The 12,740-nt window shown below is 27.4% G+C and overlaps 1 protein-coding gene and 1 pseudogene across 4 annotated transcripts in view; one reads left to right on the forward strand and one right to left on the reverse strand.

Moving 5' to 3' along the window:
* The window catches only part of LOC111026499 (echinoderm microtubule-associated protein-like 2), a 53,561-nt gene extending 50,261 nt beyond the window's left edge, over positions 1–3,300 (forward strand). For 3 of the 4 annotated variants that reach the window (XM_022304612.1, XM_022304600.1, XM_022304609.1), the window contains 7 exons: positions 516–773; positions 841–978; positions 1,072–1,188; positions 1,327–1,386; positions 1,850–1,937; positions 2,028–2,254; positions 2,613–3,300. In XM_022304612.1, the coding sequence (XP_022160304.1) occupies positions 516–773; positions 841–978; positions 1,072–1,188; positions 1,327–1,386; positions 1,850–1,937; positions 2,028–2,254; positions 2,613–2,738 (1,014 nt within the window). In that variant the 3' untranslated portion in view covers positions 2,739–3,300. The remainder of the gene's footprint in view (positions 1–515; positions 774–840; positions 979–1,071; positions 1,189–1,326; positions 1,387–1,849; positions 1,938–2,027; positions 2,255–2,612) is intronic. The other variant, XM_022304604.1, reaches the window with a different exon arrangement.
* A 5,592-nt stretch (positions 3,301–8,892) lies between these two features.
* LOC111026392 lies at positions 8,893–12,577 on the reverse strand (annotated as a pseudogene).
* Positions 12,578–12,740: the final 163 nt, after the last annotated feature.

Consider the following 12,740-nt stretch of genomic DNA (forward strand, 5'->3'; position numbering starts at 1 on the left):
AGCTATTATTGTTTTTATAGTAATAAATATAATATCAAACTGTTTACAATGTTAATTTCATAAATATATCTTTATTAAACCCCTCTCCCATCACAGACATGTTTGATTCACAATTTTTGAATAACTTAGTGTTGTGTTGACACCAAAATAATTTTTAATATTATGTTCTCAAATGCTTTATGAACTAAACATAAATTGAGCCAGGCATTTTTTTTAATCGACAATTATATAAATTTAACTTCAAAATTATATTGAAAGTATCTGAGTGTAATATGCTAAAAATAGTATTGAATAACTAGAAGTATAATTCAAATGCTTTTTAGACACATTAGGTATATGTATACTTTTCAATTTTACAAAAATACAAGTGTCTCATAGGTTTTTTTAATTACATTTGATATTTTTTCTAAAAAAATGTTAATTACATTGATAGGTACCTACTACCTATTTATTATTTTATTTTGTAATAATTTCATGTGATTTAAAATATTGATTATTTCTTCTTTTGAACATAGGTTGCTGAACACTTGGGTGGTATTCGTACTGTATCTGAAGGCCGTGGATCACAATTGCTAGTTGGATCCACCCGCAACTGCATTTTGATTGGTTCTTTGTCGATGGGCTTTAGCCCTGCTGTCCTGGGCCACACCGATGAACTGTGGGCATTATGTCCTCATCCCACTTTAGCTCAATTTCTCACAGCCGGATTCGATCGCATTGTCCAGCTTTGGGACTCGTTGTCTCGCTCTGTCGTATGGAGTAAAGACATTGCAGTTAGTATTATTCGCATAAGCTAATTTTAAATTTCATATCTACATAATTTCTGTACTTAATATGTAGGAACAAGCACAGTCAGCTGCATTCTCTAGCGATGGTCGAATAATCATTGTTGGTTGTGTATCTGGAAAATGGATTGTCATGAATTCAGAAACAAGAGAAATTTATTCGACTCATGTTGACGGAAACGAACCAATACAGGTATGTATAATTTTAGTGTTAATAATTGCAATTTAAATACTAACACCCTGTAATATAATTTTAAATCATTGAATTATTTATTGTCATTTAAAGGTTGCAAAATTCTCACCAGACGGCACACTACTTGCTCTTGGTTCTAGGGACAATTATATCTACATATATCAGGTCACAGATGGTGCCAGACATTACACTCGTTTAGGACGTTGCACTGTAAGTATTGTAGTCTGAATATTTTTTGTTGTGCATCTGAATCTTATGTGCTCTTATTAATGACCATATCAAATTGTATACCTTTTACCCACTACCCATTCCACATAATTTTTTTTATTGAATTCACTCGATGTTTAGTGTTGGGAAGATAAACGTCGCAGGAGATGTAGCACCGGCGCTATTGTTGACAAGATGTTGGTAGGTGTAGGTTGCCAGTGTAGAGCCGAGTGTTGCTGCATGTAGATGTTTTTGTAGAGATTAAAATGTTAATGTACAGAAAAGATTTGTAGGATAAAATAAATTGTATGACTAGTGGTTTAATCAATATTATTATGCATATTAATTTGCTGTAGGTTTACATTTTTTTATTTTCATTTTTTTATTTTTATTTAATCAATATTGTATATTGTTTAATATTTAATATTAATCATTTGATTTGCTGTTGTTGGTTTATATTTTATAAAAGTTTCAATATGTTGGTACATATTGATGTTGAGTTTGTACTTTGTATGCTTTGTAATCAATAATAGTTTATTGATTATTTAAAAGGTATCCATTAATTATTTCTGCTGACTTTAATGAAGATATAATATTTTCTGTGTAGGTGTACATATTATTTGTGACAGAAATTTATTTGACGATTTTGTTTTTATAAAATTAGGGCCATTCTAGCTTTATCACTCATTTGGATTGGTCAAAGGATAACGAGCACCTGCGCAGTAACTCTGGAGATTACGAGCTGTTATATTGTATGTACCACTTTTTTAAATTTAATGTAAAACCAAATGTATTGTAGGCATTTTGTTAATGTTATTAAATACATTTTTCTTTTCAACTAGGGAAAGTGAAACTTTGTCGCCAAGTCACACACAGCACTCAACTTAGGGACACTGCATGGGCATCAAACTCTTGTGTCTTGACATTCTCCACCATCGGAATATGGCCTGAAGGTGCTGATGGCACTGATGTTAATGCATGCGAACGATCAAACGGATCCAAAGTGATGGCTACAGGGGACGACTTTGGCAAAGTGAAACTGTATTCGTACCCGGTTAAGCAACCTAAGGTAAAGACAACGATAATGAATGTAGTACCTTAGCATATAATTTGTTAACATTTGAAAAATGCAATAATTCATTATTAATATTTACGTTTCTAATGTTTATATATTATTGTTATAACAGCTATTGTAGTTACTATAATATATTGAAACAGTAATTTTAAAAGCATTAAAAACTTCACAAGATAATTTGCTCATTAAGTTCTTTAGAAATAATTAAAATTTCTAGATAAACATTGTGTGGTAATTTTCAAATAGAGGTTAATAAATTGTTCACTTTTGCTAAACTGCATAAATTTTGTTATAATATTACTATAATTATTACTGTTCACTTTATAATGATTTTCTTATTTGTATTCTTCAGTCGCTGTGCCATGTGTATGGAGGCCACAGCAGTCATGTAACAAACGTGACTTTCTTGCACGACGACTCCAGACTGATATCGATTGGTGGCAAAGACACCAGTGTCCTACAATGGGAAATCATATAAAAGAGCGTTAATTGAATCTTATTCTTATTATTCTTATTATTATTACAATTATTATCATCATTATTATCGTTCCAATGATTCTTCACTATTAAGAAAAAAATATTAATTATTGTATCCATCATTATATTTATTATTGTTTAGTACATATTTTTAATAATATTCACTTTAGCGCAAATACAGTATTTGTACAATGTGTTTGTGTTATTCAAATGTTCTATATTATTCGTTATTACACGTTCAATGTTATGTCGACAATTATTCATAGAATAATACCTTATTATTATTATTATTATCATCATCACTCGTTTTTTTTCGTCGAATCGTATTAATTATAACAATATTATTATCATATTGTACTTTTGTGTTTTTTTTTAAATAAACAAACGTAATATTATTGTCTATAGTTAAATTTTGATGTTTTTTTTTAAAATTAATGCTTGTACTCAAATGTCAATTCATCAAACTTGTTGAATACTTTGTCTGCAAAATAACAGGTTGTGATACTATAGAGCTGTTGAAATTATATTAAAAACAAGTGAATAAAAACATAGATACACTATCATGTAATGCTGTTTAGAAATAACTTGTCATCTACAGTATATCTTTAACATCATCTCAAATTTATCTTGTCCTGTTCATATAGTGTATTATGTATACAGGGTGATTCACCAAGCATGCTCGACCCCTCCCCCCTCTGAATTTTGGATTTTTTAGGTATACTTGAAAACCATATTTTTAAATTCTTGAGGTTTTTTGAACTGCTTAAGGAGTGTCCTGTGAGGATACAAACTTCTGTTCTTCAAATGCAAACTCCTCTTTTCAACTATGAATTATTTTTTTAAATAATTTGACATATCAAATTCAAAATTTCTATAAATAGTTTTTGAGTTATTTAACTTTGTATTCCACGGATAAAATGTCCATGTTATTGGGATTATAAGATATAGGGCCTATAGTGATTAGAAAATATTAACCATCTTTAGTACAAACATTTTAATAACTAAGATCTACTCATTCAAATTTTTAACTGTGTACATCAAAATTTTTAAAAAAATTAACCACTAAATAATTTATAGTAAAAAAGGAGGGTAGGGTACTTGAAAAACAGAAGTTTGTATTGCCAAAAGATACTCCTTGAGTAGAAAAAAAAAATGCGTAGGCATGCTTGGTGAATCACCCTGATGTGTCAAAAACATTTATGTTAGTAGAGCAAATATTTTTAATTCTGTGTGAAGCAAAACAATATTTTATTTTCTTAATATATCACATATATTTAGTAACTGAACAAGATAATTATTATTATTGTGTTATATTTAACACATTCATAAATAACTTCTAACAAGTGACAATAAAACTGTTGTAATCAAATGTTCTTTGATTTTAATAAATATTAAATCATAATAGACTGAGTACTTATTTATTAATAAAACTTCAAAGTGTGTTAATTTTGTTTTTAGAACATACAACTCTAATCTTCTGATGTGTAAGACCATGCAAGCCATTTTTAAGGAGAGCTTGATAATATTTTTAAAATTTCCATTTGTATTGAAAATATACTTCAATTAGCTATTTAAAATTTATATTGCAAAATCAATTTTCCATTAACAAAAAAGTTATATTTTAAATATAAGAATTAAACACGAGACTGTTAAAGTAACACGTATTAAACCTCAAAAATCAGGTTGGAAATATTTGCTCTTAAGTTATAATTAATATTTTAGTTTTTTTAATATAAATTATAAATATATAAATATTTTCACAGTGGGGCTCACGTTGGATTATTGTTGATAACGATCATTATGGAACAAAATATACTTTACATGGGATAATGAAATTATTTTGTTTTCATAATTGTATAATTTGACATAATCGTGGAACGAATTTTGCATGGATTCACGGGCAACATATGTCACAAAATCACATACTACGAGGCACTAAAATAAAATAAGTGTCAAAAAATTATAATTTTGTGGTGTTAATTATTTCATTTACTATATGTGTAGAGGGTGCGAGGTACAAAGCCCCGAGTTACTGTAAAATGTATCCCCAATGGAACGGTGTTTTCTAAGCGTCTGACCTCAATTTTTGTTCCAATTCCAGCACTGTCCAGCATTAGTATTTAGAGATGTAAAGATAAAATTAGTTTTATAATTACATACAAAGTAATTTAAAATAATAAATAATACAATGAAACCGTTTTAGTACACTGTCATACTAAGCACCCTTTTTTGAATATGCAGCTTTTAAAAATTGGCAACAATTAGAATTTTTTTTCTCTACAATACTACAACATTGGTGTTATGACATTTCTCCAAGAACTCTCTATAATATTTGAGTGAACACCTGACTCGGGATCTTTAAATGAAGACTGTGATTCACTGTAAGGAGAATAAAGCCCTCCTTTTTGAAAGTGCTGTACACCTAAAATTATCAAGTAATGTTTAAGAGTTTAAAAGTTTTTAACAAGTACACTTAAAAATAAAAATACCTTTCAACAATCTGAAATAATTGTGGTTCTAGGTTTCACCCGCTGCCTAATGAAGGTTTAGGGAGTCGACGTTACAATTTTTCACTGGAACCATGAAACAATTTCCAATATCATCTAAATACCCAATATTCTGCCTCTAGCCAAATTTGGATTCATTGATTTCAATAGCATTTCTGTATCCACCAAGCATAACTTTTTGGACAATTATGCAGTCATATTTGACTTCCAGAAAAAAATTGGAACCCAGTTCATCATTGTTAATTAATTAGTATTTATGTGCTTACTAAATTATTGAATCAAAAAATAATTTTTTTGTTTAGTTTCATTTAAAATCATTATTTACATTGTGATTACATAAAAATGTATTAAACTAACTTGTAATTTTGACCATAAGACAGTTGAACATGTACTATTTAAAAACAAAAACTGTGTTATTTTATTATATCTTTTAAACAGATAATTATGGTGGAAATTTAGAATTATTATATCCTTGTATAATATAATGGTTAACATTTTGTCAGTAGATACTTGCCATAATACATTTTTGGTAAAAACCCTTAATTATAGAACAGTAATAACAATTAAATATTAAGCAAAAAATAACTGAAAGGGTAAAAAGGTGAGAAAAAAAACTTGTCATGGTCCATAGAAGATGTATGAGCTGAATCAGATGAAGTTGAGTGATCAATGTTATTTAATGTAAGATATTCTTTACCTAGATTATCCAGAAACTCTTATTAGTAGACTGTAACAAAAAAACAAATTAATATAAATCTTGTGAATATACCTATTATAATATAAGTGTAACAATAGTAGGTACATAACTTTACCCATTGAAGTATTATGTAAAGAACTAAAATAATGAATAAAATAAATAAAAAGCAATATACAAAATGTATTTAGGTAGGCCCAAGTTAGAAAAACACTTGATAGTTGATATCACATGTCATTTTTAAAATAATTGTACATAATATGGTGCACAACATATTTTTCTTTGAAGTTATGCCTGCAATTGATCAAACACTATGCAAAGTATAAATCTAAAATGGCAACTTCACTAAATATTGTTGACAAAATTACTTTTATTCAAATAAATTTATGGTACAATACAAATATTAATCATCCAACACTAGGTACCTTAGATAAGCAATTACACCATTAGCACCTCACACAAAAATATTTACTGCATTGCATTTTACAGATTTCACAATTTTTGTTCTCAAATTTGTGGATTACACAAGTGACAAAGTATTTTATAATTACAGAGAGATTGTACAATCAAAAAGACACAATATTTTGTCGTACTAATAAGTAATTATAGTATTTGAGGTGACAGTTTAAATGACTATTATAACTTAGAGAAGTCATCTACACAGTTAGATTAAAATAATTCCAGGTACAAAAGATAGGGTAGGTACAATTATATTATTGAATTCAACAGTGACATAGTAAATTATTAAATATTATTACTGTGATATTTAGATATGACTTAATAGTTATTACTTTGTAATGATACAATAAGTAATAACTCATCAATATACAACCATATTTTCATTAACTTTTGAAAGTAATATTTTTGTGTAGTTGTATGAGTTACAGTTTTTACCAAGTGTAGGTACCTATATTATTTTATGACCAGGTCGCCTTGTAAAAGATACTTTTTAAAAGTATACAAAATACTAGTATTTTAGTGATTAAAAATTATTTGAATACTTTTACTCGAGTACCATACAAGATTTTATCATAGGTGATCTGAGTCCCAAAGGTTGAATTTTGTATTTCAATTTATAGTTTTTTAAATACGAATGGAAATCCTAACTTCTTCAATATTGGTCGGATCAGCTTGAAGTCTTCAAGATTTGACGCAGTTCCACCTAAAGATCACATGTAGACTTAGAAAATGTCGCATATTGACCTTCGAATAAGAAAATTGACAAAACAAAATTTTCCGTCAATTTTTTTTTAATAATTCAAATTTTGAACATTTAATTTACCCCCTTAAGTAAGGGTTAAAAAACTTTTACCAATTGAAAAAAAGTTTGGTAATGCTTCTGCTTCGATGTTTGATGATTCCATAAAGATAGAACTTATATTGAAGAATTTAAGTTTTCTATTTGATTTTGAAAAATTAAAATTAAATTTCGAGTTTGATGGTTCAAAAAGTAGAGTCAATACGTTAAACATTTATGCAGAACTGTATATACCTACAACCTAAAATTTTCAAAAGGTTTGAGATGTTATATAAAAAAAAATTTAGTTGTAGTAAAATTGCCAATACAAAACTAAATGTTTAGGTATTGTGAAATACGGAGTGCGTCCAATATCTACATAATAAAAAGAGCTTCCAAATTATACTACACTTGAAACAAACAATTCATTTTATTTAATAAATTAAATATTTAATGAATAATAAACATTAAAATGTGTATTAGATATACAACCCTTTTATGCTATAATATAAATTACTCACGTCTCACAGGATTGATTGTGTATTTGTGTACTACTAAATAGTAATATTTATTAGTAATTATTGAGATAAAATAAATAATCTAGTGGAAAATTATTAATTGTGCAAAAACATTTTTAGCCATCCAATTTATAATACCTAATCTCATAAAATATACATTTTTACAGTTATTTGAGATTTCTGTGGCTTAACTTTTTGATACATTTTCTTACTCAACTTTTTCTTATCCAAATATGTTCTAATAATAATTTACCAACTATATGTCTGATGAAACAATAATTCAATAATGTTATCAGTTCATGTGTAATTTTCTTTTTACACATATTTAATATTGTATTTAACATAATATGGTTTAAAAACAGAATGATAACAAAATTGAAGTGTAATATTTTTCCTTAAATACAAACAACATCAACAATTTTTACATAAATAAATATTGTGATCAATTTTAATCAATAGATGTAGGATGGATATGCAAGGCCTTTATGTGCTCCCTTTACATATTTTTTGTATATGGTTAACTTAAAATTATCATTGTTTTAAACTGTAATAGGTACTGAAAGATGGTCGTCTCAAAAATAACTTTGCAATTCAGATTCAATTAATTTTTACATTGGGTTTAGATTCAAAATAGTATAATACAATTAATTATTGTAGCCAAGTATGATGTTTCAGAATATCTAAAAACACTCACTTAGACTCAGTAATAAATGTTAAGGTCAGTTTTTAAAGACGCATGAAAACACTGAAAGAACTAAATATATTTTTTCTCGTTAAGAACACTAATTTAAGAACCAAAATTGTCAGTACCTACTACCCTAGTAAACTAGGTAACATTCTAAGTATTAAACTTGCTTTAATCTCGGTGATTATTGCATATATATTATAAAAGTTAACAATTATCCCCAAGTCATTGGTAATGTAAATGTTAAATTTGTTTTCCATCTTTAAAATTTATAGTTTATTTTATTTTTGGGGCTATAGTAGTCCACTATTTTACTTTAGTTATGATTTTCTGGTCACTTGATTACATTAGTCACACACCTTATACTAATATTGTTTTTCATATATATTCCTTAGAATGAATCACATTAAATATTGATTTTTTTTTTAAATTACACAATATATTTATTTATTTTTTACTCAAATATCCATAACAAATTTAAAAAAAAATTATAATTTACAATGTAGTAGAATTAACTTACCCCTTTAAATAAATGTATGATTTTACACATTTTCTACAGTATAATGTAATGATATTCAAAACTAAAAATTAAAGTTTGCTAAACCGCCTGTTAACAATGTAATTCTCATAAATTATATAATTAGATTTTTATTTACATCATTGAAAATACTTTATTTAAGATATAAAAACATTGTACTGAAATTTGATGGACTTAAATACTTCAAAAAATAGTTTACCAATAAATTTTTTTGTATAATCGACTTGTAGATCAATACTTTACAAGTTGCATAAAATAGGTAACTTTGAGAGAAATAAACTTACAAATAATATCATATTTCTTGCATTCAATAAATTCTTTATTCAAAATAATAAATGTAAAATCACTATAGAACAATTCATTAGGGATGATGGATGAAAAAAATTTAAAAGAAGGGATATGGAAAAGTTGGGCATTAGCGTGTTTACAAGTTTAAGTTAATTTATTCTTATTATTATTAACTTAAGTAGTACAAAGAATTAACTTTTAATTATTATAATTTTATATTTTGGTATAAAATATTGTAAACACCTATGATAGTTATTAAGATTGTAGTAGGTTTGTAGTTAATACAAATTAATACTCTATGTCACTAGATAATATTTTAATTTTAGTTATGTAAAAACTGAAACTTAATTTCTTTTTAATTAACTTGACTTGAATTCAATTGATAGGACTATTATGAGTAAACTTTATTTAGATTTAAAAAAGAAGAGTTAAAAAATGTTATTATATCATTAACTTGGCCAGCCTTGGGATATGGTATTTTGAATGAGAAGAGTTTAATAAAATAAAATATATCACTGGTACTGCACACACAAAACAAAAAGTTCAACTTACTGATCCTATTAAAAATCAAAAACAATCATGTTAATTAGATTTCAAAATAGATCTGCAATTATACAATATTTTAACCTGTGGATATAGTCCAATTATGCCTTGTACATATGCATCATTGCGGTGTCCAGCTCTTCTCAAAAATCCAATGAGGTACTCATCTCTGTTTAGTTGCTTCACATGATTGGCTAAGATAATGGTAGTGTTCTCTTGTTCCGTTATTGATGCTCCATCTCTAATCTGAAATGTAATTATCATATGTAATATGCCTAAAATAAAAATTGAACTTTTATAATATAAAGTAGTGATTGTGTGACATAAACATAGCACACTACTCAATATTTTCCACCTCGAAGAAAATGGATGAATCATAAATATGAATTAATAATCATATATAATTTTTTTTTTACATTTCATTCATATCCTATGGTGATAAACTAAGTGTTAGAAAAATTAAATGCCTAAAAACATATTTGTCACAAAAAAAAAATACTTATCACCTTAAGGTTTCTTCTGGCTTGCTCAAATTCAACGAAATACTGGTTTTCAATGACAGTCAGTTTCTCTGTAAGCAAAGTTATTTTTCAGTATGAAATAAATTATTGTAATATTTGATATAATTTATGTTAGAGCAAGACACATACAGTAAAAATAATATGTTTGTTGAAAGAACCTGATAATTTTTAAAATATAATGTATAATGATTTGAAATATTTTACTTTAAAACAATCCAATATAATACATTATACAATTTGAAAATGTATGGTTTAAAAAAAAAAAAGTATTGACAACAACAAATACACCATGGTATAATATTATTTTTTTGTAACTGAATTATAATTAAATATGCAATTTGCATGTCAGTAACTAAAAAAACAATTTAGCTTATAATAAAATAATCATAACAAACAATTTAGATACAATATTTCATATTACTAAAAATATTAATATAGTTCTCATTAAATCATACATAAATTAAAGAAATTATACTTAAGTTACTACACTACTGACATGTGATAAATATGTCAACAGTATTTATTTATAATATAGATTGTTATTCATATATAATTTATTTTATGATCTGACAATGTATTTTTATAGCAATATTGTACTATTTGACAGTAAAAATGGATTAAATACAATTAAAACAAAAAAAAAAACACAAATAAATGTGTCTATAGAATGTTAATCATTAATCTGGAGTAGATAAATTACTGTACACTTATGTAAGTAATATGTGCATTATACTTAAATACTATAATAGTATTTAAGTATAATGCACTTATGTAAGTAATATGTACATTTCTCATCAGTAACTGTTAATTTAAAATTGAATGGAATGTAAGATACAAATATCTATCCATATCATTGCCGTATGTGGCTATTTATATAATAACTTATTAGGTATAATTTAGAATAAACAATTGTATTTACCTAGATGGGGAATTTTGAACTGTAAACATGTAAATGGCATTACATTCTTCATTCAGAGTAACTGCAAGTTGTTCAATGTCAAGGGGTTGTCCTGGGAATCTTCGACGTCTCATCTTTTTCACTCGCTCTTGAGCCTGAATAAATGTGTAGCTGGGAGCTGCTTCTGGATGGCTAAAAAAACCAAGAGAAACTCAGTTAATAATTAAGTTTTAAAAAATATTACTTTATATTTTTCATTATTTTCAAGTTTAACTGTATAATTATTAGGTACCTACCTAATACTAACAAGTAATAAATAATTATTTATCATACACAGAAAAGTTTAAATACAACTCACTTGATAATTTTATTATTGTACAAAGTTCTCATAAAAAAGGTTGTAACTGCTGGATCAATTCCTCTTTTACCAAGGGCTTCCCTCAAAAACGGCACATTCAGATCAATCACTCCAGGCTGGTGGTCACGGTAATACCCTAAATGGATTCTATTGTCATTAATATTTGTACTTACTGTTGCAGTGGAAGGACAGAACTAGTTCCGTTTCTTCTGCCGTTCACATACTAAATACCTATAATATGTATATACATTATATGTCATAATATTATTATCATTAGCCAAGTAGGTAAGTAATAAAATTGTGTTAACTATTATACATATATGCGGTGTCCTCGGATTTGTCATTTGTAATACTTGAATCCCAGATTTTCCACATATATCCTCGACCCTCTATGAACTCCAGGAATCAAAGTACCCCCTCCCCCGAAATTAATTTCCAGTTACGGCCTTGTCAAAGTATATGTTTCACACACTCATGCTTCAATGATATGTTCCTCTACTTCTTCTTCTTGCAGTATATGGTCATCTTCATATACAACTGGCAGGAAGTAGTCGTGGTCCACCAAATAAACTGGGAGAGCGATTAATTTCTCTTTGTTCATCATTAGTCATATAAACCTAAAATGAGTAGACAAAAATACAACAAAAAAAGAGTAGTTATGATTATAGTGATAAGTTATTGCGAAGATAATTGGAAGAACCACTAAAAGTGAGTAGGACATTTAGAACGATACAAATCCAAAACAATATAAACTAATAAAACGGTCAGTGAAAATTGATGGTCAAATTTTTAAAAAACCATGTTTCATCGGCGGTATGATTAATAAGTAATAGTTAAATATTCAAAACAAACACGTGCAACAGCACTAAGTCAGCGGTATGATATAATCAAACTTTCAACAAACCAAGTACGATAGCACGAACTGAGTCAGTGGTATGACCTATGGTCAAAGTTTTGAACGACAGTAAAAGGCGTAAGCCGTAAGGTAAAGGTTGGCGTAAACGACAAACAATGGTACAAAGAGGTAAACGAAAAATTCGAAAATAACCGAGGTCTTAGAGTACCACTGGGTTTGAGAGCTGTTAAGAGAGTCATCGTTTCATCGTGACATCGTTTGATGCAGATCGTTCGTACTTCGTACTTTGTGAATCGTGATGGTGGGAAACTGGGAAAAACGTCTTGGAAAAACCGTTACAAAATACAACAATAAAATACA

The sequence above is a fragment of the Myzus persicae genome, unplaced genomic scaffold, assembly GCF_001856785.1.
Source record: "Myzus persicae strain clone G006 unplaced genomic scaffold, MPER_G0061.0, whole genome shotgun sequence".
In the NCBI taxonomy this organism is placed as follows: Eukaryota; Metazoa; Arthropoda; class Insecta; order Hemiptera; family Aphididae; genus Myzus; species Myzus persicae.